The 11,307-nt window shown below is 49.2% G+C and overlaps 1 protein-coding gene across 4 annotated transcripts in view; it reads right to left on the bottom strand.

Moving 5' to 3' along the window:
• Positions 1-646: 646 nt before the first annotated feature.
• PLCG1 (phospholipase C gamma 1) overlaps positions 647-11,307 on the bottom strand; it is a 67,450-nt gene continuing 56,789 nt past the window's right edge. For 3 of the 4 annotated variants that reach the window (XM_020998604.2, XM_020998603.2, XM_020998605.2), the window contains exons 24-34: positions 11,031-11,127; positions 10,781-10,850; positions 10,395-10,552; positions 9,941-10,037; positions 9,429-9,653; positions 9,104-9,252; positions 7,102-7,216; positions 6,321-6,482; positions 5,155-5,243; positions 4,619-4,806; positions 647-3,670 (exon numbers count right to left, since the gene is read on the bottom strand). In XM_020998604.2, the coding sequence (XP_020854263.1) occupies positions 3,628-3,670; positions 4,619-4,806; positions 5,155-5,243; positions 6,321-6,482; positions 7,102-7,216; positions 9,104-9,252; positions 9,429-9,653; positions 9,941-10,037; positions 10,395-10,552; positions 10,781-10,850; positions 11,031-11,127 (1,393 nt within the window). In that variant the 3' untranslated portion in view covers positions 647-3,627. The remainder of the gene's footprint in view (positions 3,671-4,618; positions 4,807-5,154; positions 5,244-6,320; positions 6,483-7,101; positions 7,217-9,103; positions 9,253-9,428; positions 9,654-9,940; positions 10,038-10,394; positions 10,553-10,780; positions 10,851-11,030; positions 11,128-11,307) is intronic. The other variant, XM_020998606.2, reaches the window with a different exon arrangement.

Raw genomic sequence — 11,307 nt, 5'->3', positions numbered from 1 at the left:
GAGTATAAATTAAAGTCTGAGTAGTACATAAAGAGTCCATTCCTGTTTAAGTTCCTAAGGCCAATGTTAAAAAATAGCTTCGCTTTATTCCTCTTAGTACTGGTGCTACAGAGGAAAGTCTTCTTGCCCACCTCAAACCCTCCAAAGTATCTTTTATACCTCATGGGTATAACAACCAAATTAGTCTTGCAGTGAATAAAAACAGCAGCAGTTGAAAGGGGAATGATACAACCACTGCAGAACCAGTCTTCCATGATATGCCAGGAGTCTGGTTGTGAAAATGTAGCTATTGCTTTAGGGAATGGATCCAGCTGAGTGTCCCTCATGAAAAGTGACCCAAGGATTCACTGAATTGGCTGAAATGATGAGCTCAAGTTGAGGATAAAAGGATTGTGTCCCAAGTCTCTGGGCTCGGTTGGGCTTCTCTTAATTTTGCTAACTAACCATGTTATCTAAAGTAATGTGGAGGTTATTACTGAATGAAAAGGTTCTTAAATTTTTAACTTAGAATTGGGATATTTTCTCTTCAGAAACATCAAAATATTCTAGTAAAAGACAAGTTATACAAGTTCAACCATTACTTGAGAAGCTCAATAGAAATGACTTCATCTCATCCCTTTGACAAAATATGTACTATAAAGAAAGCTTGCTAATAAACTGAGGTATTTATTCATAAAAACTAAACTTGTCAGAATAAATGAACAAAGTACATTTTGTAATGAAGTAGATTTGACAATGGTATGTGCCACTGTTCATCCTTGCCATTTACTAATCAGGAAAAGCTCTCTCATGGCATCAAGATGTTACCATTTTTCTAATATTAAAAACCAAAACGATAAAATGGAAAACAGGAATCAAGGAATTTAAAAACCCAAAGTTGATTCCAATGGGAACTGACTCCTTTACAGTAATACATACTATGAGGTTGGATTATGTTGCCATAAGGTGGCCTTGGCCTTCTTTTTATGGGAACAGTGGGAAGGATCATACTTCCTGATGCCTACGTAGTTCATTTAATGCCCCCAGGAAGTAACATCAAGTACAAAGTTTTTTGTACTAAATCCCACCTATGAACAACTACTAAGAGTACTCTTCCCCTTCAAGTGGGCTGGACCATGTTAGCATATACTTTCTAATAGAGCCCTGAGGGAAAAAGAGGAGAGGGCTGACACAGATGCCCAACGTCTTCCTCATGCTTTCAGCTCAGTGATTTTTTTAAGTACTCCCAATTACTTCTTTTTTCCTCCTCATGATCCTTGGCACAAGTTACTAAGTACTTTTTTTGGTTTTGTTTGGGAGAACAGGGTAGGGATGGCATTAAGAACCAACTGAGTATACACTTCTCTTTGAGTTTCAATAAAACTTACACGTAAATCAGACATTTTCTTTAAAATGCTCCTTTGGGCTGGCATTTTACATAGCCTGGACTTCAAAATGTTTTTCTTTATGGTACCAATTTTTATGCTATCTCTGGTTAACTATAATAAAAATCTCTCTCCGGACAGGCTTCTTTTCTCTTTAGACACTCCCTATTCCTGCAGAATATGTATACCTTAGGCTCTAGGAATTCATTCTACATTGACTATTTGAAATCAGCACGAGTCTGCCTAGGCTTATAGGTAAACTGCTGAAATGGGAGATAGTTTATATGAAATACTTGCTCAGCAGCAGTCTGGCCAGGAATAGACAGGTTTGCTTTCAGAGCAGCTTGGGGTCTTCTGAGGACAAGCTTGGGGGGAACAGGGAAGGTGACAACAGTTTATTAAATTTCTTTACAAACTGACAGAGGATATACCTATTGGGTTGCTGGCCTTGCGGGAAAAGCTTGTCTGAATGGAAGTTTTGAAACAAGGAAATGGAACCCTCCCTGCCTAACTGCTCTCTCTCCCCACCCCTTTAAGGGGATAAAAACAGGCAAAAAGGAGTTGTAGCATCTGGTCTTTGATGATACAGGGTGTCCCAAAAGTCTTAGTGTAACTATACCACTGTACCACTAAAGCTTTTGGAACACCCTGTATTTCCAGTTTATCTGGTAACATCTTTGCTTACTGCATAGGCTGAGTATAGGTGACTAAGTGCTAAGAATTTCCCAGCCCTCCTTGCCCCCATAAAGAATACACCAATGGGGGGGGAGAAATCACATGAAGCCTTTTTATTTGGCAATCAGGTCTTGAGGGCCTAAAACCGGGGGTGGCAGGTTTGCCTGTGCTGAAGGAAGGCGGCTGAGGCCCAGCTCCCTGTGAGCCCCAGCCCCAGGGCAGGCACTGATTTCTCACGCCCAGGACATGAGACACCAGTCGTAGGTTCTATAGTGTCTATTCTCCCAACCAAAGTAAGTCTGTCTCTCCTAGTCAGGTCTAAAGGCAGGCTTTCTCCTAGGGGCCAGAGGGTCAGTCATTCCAGGTAGGTACAAAAGCCACGTAGTATCCAAGTTGCTGGTTCAACCTTACAGATGTCTTCCTGACCATTCAACACGAGACATAGGAATTTCCCATTTTCCCTTGCTCTTTATGAATACAACTTCTTATTCCCTTTTCATGCCTAAAAAACTTAAAGAGTCCTAAAATGTGCCCTCTTTCCCTTAAAAAAATTTTTTAAAAGTCAGCTATTCTCCTCCCCTGCCACAAACACTAAGTCACTAGCTTGAAGGTCCACCAACCAGCCACTTCTGAGCATCTCAGCTGGTGCAAGGCTCAGCTCAGGAAGCTGCACGTGGGTGGCTGGCAGTGGTCTTTTTTTTTTTAAATGCCACCTGCTTTGGGGGTTCACCTGTGATGACAGGAACAGAATGGGGAGGAGTAAATAACTTAGTTACAATACAATTTAGAAGAAAAAATAATACTGCTGTTTGTAACACATTTTAACTTCAGGAGAGCATTCCATCCTGAAAGGGGGTTAGTGTTCCAGGGCCATATTGCTGTGTCTGCAATCCTGCCTTTCTTGCCCCATTCACTAAGTAAAATATTCAGCATAGACACCCCTACGGGGTTTCAGGTCTGACTGACAAGGCAGCCTTCAAGCCAGGGCCTGGATCAGCCAAGGGACAAACCACTCAGGAACATTAGCCCTCTCACGCTGTTCATTTGTGGTTTTAAAGCTACAGGAGGATGTAAACTTTGTTCTTGGGGGTTCATCTTTGTAGGTCCCTTAGGGAAACAGCAAAGGCAGCAGTCAGCCCCTTGATCATGCTCAGGAATCTGTCCGTAGCTCCTCAGAGCCCCATGCACTCTGTTGGGTGGGATAGGTGACTGACAAGTCCAACTCTCCCTGTGAGTGAAGGAGCTGAGACAAGGGCCCTGTCCTTTCCAGGAGAGGTGAGATGAGAGCACCAGTCTCTGGGGAGTTGGGACAAGATGTTTGTGCTCAATGCCAGGCATGGTATACAGTCTTCTTGCCTTTACCCTGGACAAGAGTGAACAGACTCAGGACAGTAAAACAGCTGAACAATGGCTTGGTTTTTGTGTAACGTATCTCTACCAGAACATCGGGCTGCAGGCAGAGAACCCAAGAGGGCTGCCTGAAGGAAGGGCCAGAGCAGTGTTGTCTCCACAGAAACCAGTTCACAGAATTCCACAAGGCATCTGCTGCTAAAACCCACATAATTCTCAAAGGCCAGTGTGGTTGAGTCTAGAGGCGGTTGTCTCCATTGATACGAGTTCTCCGAAGTGCCCTAGAGGGAGAGAAGCAAAGGTCCTGACTGGGACAGAGGACCCCCCTGAGGTGAAGCCACCCCCTAAGAGATATGCTGAGGGTAGACAAGAGCTGGCGACACAGATGTAAGACAACTCATTCCCAGAAAAAAAAGAAAAAAACCACTTGAGAAGGGCATAAATCCTAGAGCAGAGTCCCATTTGTGGCTTGGGCGGAGACCCTGAGTAGTATAGTAACAGCAAGGACACTGGAGATTCTGCCTTACCCACTTAAAATCTGAGTGGCCCAAGCAAGCCATATAATTCTTGTATAAGGTTGGACTAAGCCACATGCAGCTTAGCACTATCTAGTACAGAGTAACTGCTTAATAAATGCTTGTTGGCTTGACTTGATGATCCAGAAGTCCCTTCTGGCTCTAGTTCTATGATTTTGATTTGTGGGATCTACCAAGGTGGTACTCTGCCATAAAATGGCATAGTCATCAGACATAGCTGTTCTAACTGGCTGATTATTTGAATAACAGGTTCACCATCACCCTAAGCTCTGCTCTCAGACCTTTTTCTGAATATAAACTGTGAGTACGTGGTGACCTGAGCTTCAAGCACAGGCAAACACATGTGTGTACTCTGGCACAGCTCAATTTTAGCAAAAAGGTAGATGGATATATACTGGCATGTGGCCCACATCCCGCCCACTTTGAATGAAATCTGGGTCAAGGGCTGCTCCTGAACATTTAAGCTGCAGCCCATGCCCTCTGAGTTACATGATGCTGCCTTGGCTCACTCTATCCAAACCTTTGCAAATGGTGAAAGAGACCTGTTGGGAAACCTGGAACCAGAAAAGCCAGGGCCTTGGTGCTCCTGTGAACCTCCTGGGGAGTGTCCTGGCCACATTCTTGCCTCTCCCTGACAGCCCCAGGAGGAGGAGGTGGGAAGAAGGAAGGAAAGGAGATGATGTGTTGTGTCACCTTCGTTCTCGGCTGTCAAAGTGGTCTGCGAGGTGCTCCTGGGAGATGCGGAAGTCCTCAAAAGGCTGTTGATAGCGGGCTTCAAAAGAGCCCTCTCGGGCTCGTCCATGGAGCAGCTGGCCTGAAGATTCAGACCCCCGTTCTCGGAATGATGAGGTGCCAAAAGGGCTGACTTCACCGTTCTCCTGCTTCAGGAAGAAACACACACACACACACACACACACACACACACACACACACACACACACACACACACACACACACACACACACACACACACACACACACACACCCAGCTATGGCCTCTGCAGGTGCCACGATTCACCCTCACCCCTAATCTCCTCAGTGATATGTGCTTAGATCCAAGCTGCCCCCACCTCAAGCAGCATTATTTTAGATCTCCCTGCCCCACCCCACCCCACCCCCTACCCCCCAACTAGGGCATTCGCTTCTCTCCTTTTGATACCACCTAGTATCTTTAAGGCCCCTTCTACAACTCCTCCTGACACAAGTAGCCTCAGCTGGGCAGCATGTACCTTGGCAGGAAATATATCTATTTTGATAAGCAGAGAGGCCAACTCCAAGTCCTCACTGTAGTTATTCTTCAAAGGCACTGCTCTGTATCCTGAAACCAATAAGACACCATCCATCCCATGCCACTTGTGAGTTTGTTGTAGGCACTGGACTTCCCCCTCCCCCCCTTTACACTGAACTTCATGACGAGGCCTTGGCTTTCTCTGTCCAAGTCTTTGCAGTTGGAGGAAGAGAACTCCCCTCACCCTGTCTGCCCCATAACCCTTTCCCTAACTCCTCCCCACAACTGAGCTTGGTTGTCAAAGAGGAAAACCAAAGGGCTAATTTCTGTGGCAGTATCATTGACATCACAGGTGCTAGCCTTCTCCTGGGGTATGTGCTCACATTTACACAGCACTCTCTACAGTTGTAATACTAATGCTACATTAGGCTTAGCATTTCAAAAGAACTGGCAGCCAAAAAGCATCACTTATTGAGCCAACTTCTAAGGTCACTGTGCTAGGCAGCACTTCTTAAACTGTGGGTCATGACCCCATAAGTTTGGCAATGGTAAAAGGTTTCTGAACGCATGACTAAAAATTAATTTAAAATTAATGAATCCAAGGTGTTTCTGGCAGCACTTGCTTGTGATGCGTTGGACAACTTCATTGCAGCCTTGATTCTGAACACAAAGCATGAGTATTTTGCCAGATAAAACATGAAAAGGGGTTCGAGTGGAAAAAGTTTAAGAAGGCCTGTGCTAAGTGACAACCCAAAAGAATGAAGTTCTAATGGTGGGATCTCAGGCTGAGCCAAAGGGGGAGATATTTGGAGGTGAGAGGGGCCTTCCCAGGACCCCTCTTATCACAGGTATCACGTGCATGACGAGGCTGTGAGGACTGTGGCTAGGCCATACCTTGGCACAACAACACCCACATAGCCTGGCTGGTCCGCCCATGGAAGTGAGTGTGATGAAAAGTTATGAGGGCACCACACCTAAGTATGGCATGGGAGGTTTCCCTAAAGACCAAAAAGGAGCTAGGCCATGGTTTCCCAAACTTCTCTGTGGGCTAAATGACTGTGTCCTCATGACTTAGTCAGGAGGCAGAAAAGAAATCTCATAGGTCCTTAAAGGTTCCCTGAATGGTCCAGCTACTGGCATCCCCAGCCCCACTCCCCCAGGCCTTACCTGTCTTCAGGCCTTTCACCAGGAAGGTGGCCTGAGCCAAGAAATTCTGGTCACTGAACATATCTTCTTCATATACCACAAAGCGCAGGAAAGCAAACTCAGGGTTACTAATCTGGAAGTGGAAGGGCTTTGCTGGCCATACAGGGTTCAGGCCGTTGTCCACTGTAAAGCAGAGAAGGCAGGAACCAGCAATCAACCTCTCAGTCTAGCTTCTAGGGCACCCCCAGCCCCTGGACCCCCACTGCATGGGAGGAGAAGCAGGATGTTGAGGGAAAAGGTCACAGGGCTAAGGGATTCAGACCACCTTAGGAACCCCCTTTTCAGAAACCATTCTTCTCCCACATGCAGGAGTGACAGGGCTAAACTGTGGGGTCAGAGGCTAGAGGACCAAGCTTTGCTTTGGGGCAGGTAGGTACCTCCCCCATTCTCCCAAGCTAACTTGTGCCCACAGTGTTTGGGAAGTTGGAGAGGAGGGAAAGGAAGCCAAGTATGGGGGGTGAGGGTGGGAGGGGAGGGGAAGAGACTCTAAGTTTTCACAAGCTCTTTCTTAGGCTAGAGAGACTCAACACCACAACTCTTCCCAGAGATGCACACACACAAAAACACAGAAAATGCCAGTGACTGGGAAGACTGACCAACTATGTCATGGCCCTGACCTGGCCCTTGTGGGCCAAGACAAACCCACCCAAACAGTGCCCAGGCATCGGGGAGGAAGATGGTGGGAGGTGCTGGGTCAGCCTGTGGCCTGGGGTGCCACCACCCTGTCCCACCTGGGCCTCACCCACAAATTCTGTCTTGTGCTTCATGTTGTCGTAGTCGGCCCCGGCTACTTCAATCTCCACGAAAGGACACACGATGCCACGGCCATTCTTGGGGAGATGCCGGGCCCCCAGGACCTAGGCGGGGCAGATGGTTTGTCTCCACTCCCCACACAGACACACATACCCCCTTCTCCCACCCCCTACATGCTGGTTCTCCTCTTAGATGAGAGGGTATGTTTGGCCAGGATCAAAAGCTGGAAGCCACCACCCCTGATCCTGCACCGCTCCAGGAGGCACGAATGTTACCTCTATGCACAGCAGGACAACACTGCCCACCCCAAATCCAGACAGGCCACGCCCCAAGACAGAGGCTGGCCAGGCATCAGTGATGCACTCCTGAGCCTTGGGGCCTGGCCCATGCAGGTCCAAATGGGCCAAGTGGGGAAGTCGGATTGGTGGAGACAAGACGCCCTCTGCTGGGGCCTGACAAGGCTGCTGCTCCCAGCCAAAGCCCATGGTTGGTCTGGTACTCTGCCGTTACGTCTCTTCTAGGACTCCCGACTCTCTCTGGGTGAGGATCAGAGGTCATGGATTTTCCCCACCTGAGCCCTTCACCTTGCTCAACTATTGGCAGATGTTTCTCCTTCCTCCCCCACCATCAGTAAGAGGCTCCTTCCCCCTGAATGGCTCTGCTCCATGTACCTCATGAGGCTTAGCAGGGTCTTCTGCGAATAGGAGAATTCCAATAGGACCTTCTATGGCCCCATAATGGGATTTATTCTGAGAAGGAAGCCTGCCTGGACAGCACCTCAGTACTGGACAATGTTCACATCGGGTCTGTGGGGCCTGTATCATTTATTCACTTGAAAATCTCCTGAAGTGCCCACAGGGACAGATTGAGAATGTATAATTATGGAAGGGATGCCTTCCGGGACTGGAAGCGCAGGTTCAGAGGCATATGTCATCTACAGCGTGTCTTCGTAAATCTCCAGGATTGCTCTGTGCCAGGAAGCATCTCAGAGCCCACCTGGCATGGCCTACAAAGAGACGGACTCCCAGGAGGTCCAGCATCCATTCCATCCTTGACACCTATACCACCCTCCTGAGGGCCTCCAACCAGACTGATTGCCACCTTCTCCCCTGCACACTGTACCATGGAAGGACATGCCAGGCATGGCTATGCCATGTGATGGGACAGCAGAAAGAGCATCAATTTACAGTTCAAATCCCATGTCTGCTACTTATAATCTGTGACCACAGGCAAGTAAATTCACCTCTCCCAGTCTCATTTTCCTCATCTGTGTCCTGTAACCTCACCAACCCTACAAGACAGTGGCAGCTCCTACAGTTAACACTGGGCTTTGGACAGCATCACCATTCTCAGCCCTCAGAAGGTGACCACAGGGAAGTTAACTTTTCTAAGCCTCAGTTTCCTCTTCAGTAAAATGAGGATGATGTTTGTACCCACCTCACAGAGTGGTTGTGAGAAAGGCACTTTGTAAAGCACTACAGAAATGGGAGTTATGATTATTATTGTGTATAGTACCCACTAAGATAGGAGTCAGATTCTCTAACTCAACTCAATTACCTGCTTCTGTCTATACTAGTTGTGCCCTTCTCCTGACCCGCTATCTGCTTAGACCTACCAGACTCTCTACTCCAAGCCTCTCTAGACCTGCCTTGTCTGTCCCATTTCCATCTACGGCCCACAATGATAGACACCCCATAATAGAGCCCAGTCTCTCCTCCGGCTCTTTGTGGGCCCAAGCCAGCTTCCAAAAATCACATCCTTGGGTTAACCAGACCTTTTCCAATGGGCAAGCAGCACATTCCAACATGGGGTAGGCCTAGAGTATTGACCAACCGCCTCCTGCCTGGTTACACTCTTCACCTTCCAGAAACAACTGAAGTTGGTCAGCTGTGGGCCTGGACCCCATTCCTGCCCTAAGTGGCCTTTGCTGTGGTATAATGATGACAGTGCTGCCTCCCCAACCACCCCCTCACCCTACTAGGTCTGCCCACCTCAATGCAGACTGCACACGGTTCTATCCCACGCAAGCTGCACTTGTCAAAGGGGTCGAAGACTTCATCTCTCATGTTGCCTGGCTGCATCACGTACCCACAACGCCCACTGGACATGAACAAGGCCTGGTTCATCTGCATGGGCTTGTCTAGAAGAAATTAAGTTACAGTGAACTCAAATTACCTTTGGACCCCTCAGTTCAGGCAAACGACCCAGATCTTTGGGCAGCTGATGGGAAAAGATGAAGCGAAACCCCTAAACCCAGCCTCACACCCCATAGAAGTTACACCTCTCCAGACAGAACTCCTAAAATGCCCCCTTCACCTGGAGTCTGGAAGTTGAGGGCCACAAGCTGGCTGCCACAGATCCACATGGGCAGAGGGTCATAGTTGGAGGAGTCAAGCCGCTGGCCCTTGGGGTAAATGCGTGACAGCTGGAGCCTATTATACTGCAAGAACTTCTTGCCCTTGGTTTTATTCACATACTTCTCGGCCTTGGTTTCAGGGAAGGAGGACATGTCTCGGTAACAAGCCCGCTCAGTGCCAATCTCTGGGAATGTGTGAGGAGGAAGTCACCGACTTGGCCATGGGGCTCTTGCCAGCCCAGACCACAGACAAGGGGGCGCCATTACAGCCAAGACCTGATCCCTCAGGCCAGGCCAGCCAGGCTGGGGCAGAGCCCCTAGCCCAGGGCCATCACCTGCCCCTGACGTTCCTACTGCACAGTCACCTGTGCCAATCCAGACACATGCGCCCTCAGACTGGCTATATCCACACCCCAACAGTCACCCACGCTGGCTCCGGTCTGGCCTTTGCCTCATTCCCTCCCTTACTCACTATCCTCATCGAAGGGGACAGGCCGACAGTAGATGACAAGTTCAGACAGCTCCAAGGCAATTTTCTTCCTCCGTTCCATCATCTTTCCCTCTGTGAGCTGCAGAGCAGAGGGAGGTACATTAGGTCCCCTGGCCCCTGGTCCCACACACCCAGTGTGAGGAGGACGTGACCTAATACCAACAGGCCAGGGCCAGCCCTCGGAACACTCTATCCCTTCTGGGAAGATCCCAGGAGCACAGCACATTCTCTGAACCCTTCCGGAGCCCAACTCTTCTGTCCGCTCATCCCTCCTTCCATCCTTGCCTTTTCCCCATCCCTTAAAAGGTGTGAGCTAAAAGTACATGGTCTGCCAGCTGTCACTGGGCCCCATGCAGTAACTCCCCACCTAGCAGCCATTCCATGCTACCTTATGCCATATCCCTCCACCCCAGCCCATCCCAGGAGGGACCCTCACCCGGGCATCCGCAGTCTGGGCCACCTCTCGGATCTTTTTCACCCAGTCCTGGAGGTCCTCCTGTGAATCCGCAGCCACATCCAGGGACCAATGTGCAATGGAAGCCATGCTGATTGAGAACACAAACAGCCGGTTGTTCTTTCCCTCTGGGCGGATAGCTGCAAGGCAAAAGCCCAACGAGAGAAAACAGGTCAGAGGCTGTGAGATTCGTCTGCCCGACCCCTCTCCCAAGCTCCCTACCCTCTATAAAACAGACCCTTAGAAGGCTAGATGAAAACATCCCACCTAGGAGACACACACAGACCAGAAGCTGCAGCAACCCGGAGCCTAGCCTAAAAGCAGAGGGGGCTGGTCCAGGACAAGCATGAGTAAGGCCCAGGGCTCACCAATCTGACAGGCTGGCACATCCAGGACTCCACGGAGCAGATCTCCCAGGGGGCTGTTCTCATCCAGCTGCTGTAGAGAGCAAAGCTACAGTGACCATCAGCTTGTCAACACCTGTGTACTTCTGCATGTGTATGAATACATTATGGGGCAGGTGTGACCTTTTGGCCGAAAGCCCCCTGCTCACACAGAAACGCTCTCCTGCCAGTGCGGGGGTGCTGTACATGCACACGGGGTCCTCCATGGCCTCACCTCCCTCTCAGGCTCTAAAGCGGCAGGATTGGCCATCTCCTCCACATAGTTGGATGGGAACCAGAGCTGCTTCTTCCCTCCATAGTCTCCCCTCCACCTGCAGGACAGACAGCACAGCGGACACCCTGGAGCGTGGGACTCAGACCACGAGAGGCAGGTGACATGTTGGATGAATGGCCACCCTAGCCACCTTCCCTAGCTCCCCCTTCCACATGCCCTATGCCCACTCTGCCCTGTCCAGAATGCTAGCACCAAGCTGGGGGTCTGGTATATTTTT

This window comes from Phascolarctos cinereus, unplaced genomic scaffold (genome assembly GCF_003287225.1).
Source record: "Phascolarctos cinereus isolate Bilbo 61053 unplaced genomic scaffold, phaCin_HiC Scaffold_2;HRSCAF=192, whole genome shotgun sequence".
Taxonomy (NCBI): domain Eukaryota; kingdom Metazoa; phylum Chordata; class Mammalia; order Diprotodontia; family Phascolarctidae; genus Phascolarctos; species Phascolarctos cinereus.
Note: the sequence above shows the minus strand (reverse complement) of the source record. Positions and strands in the feature narration are given on the sequence as shown.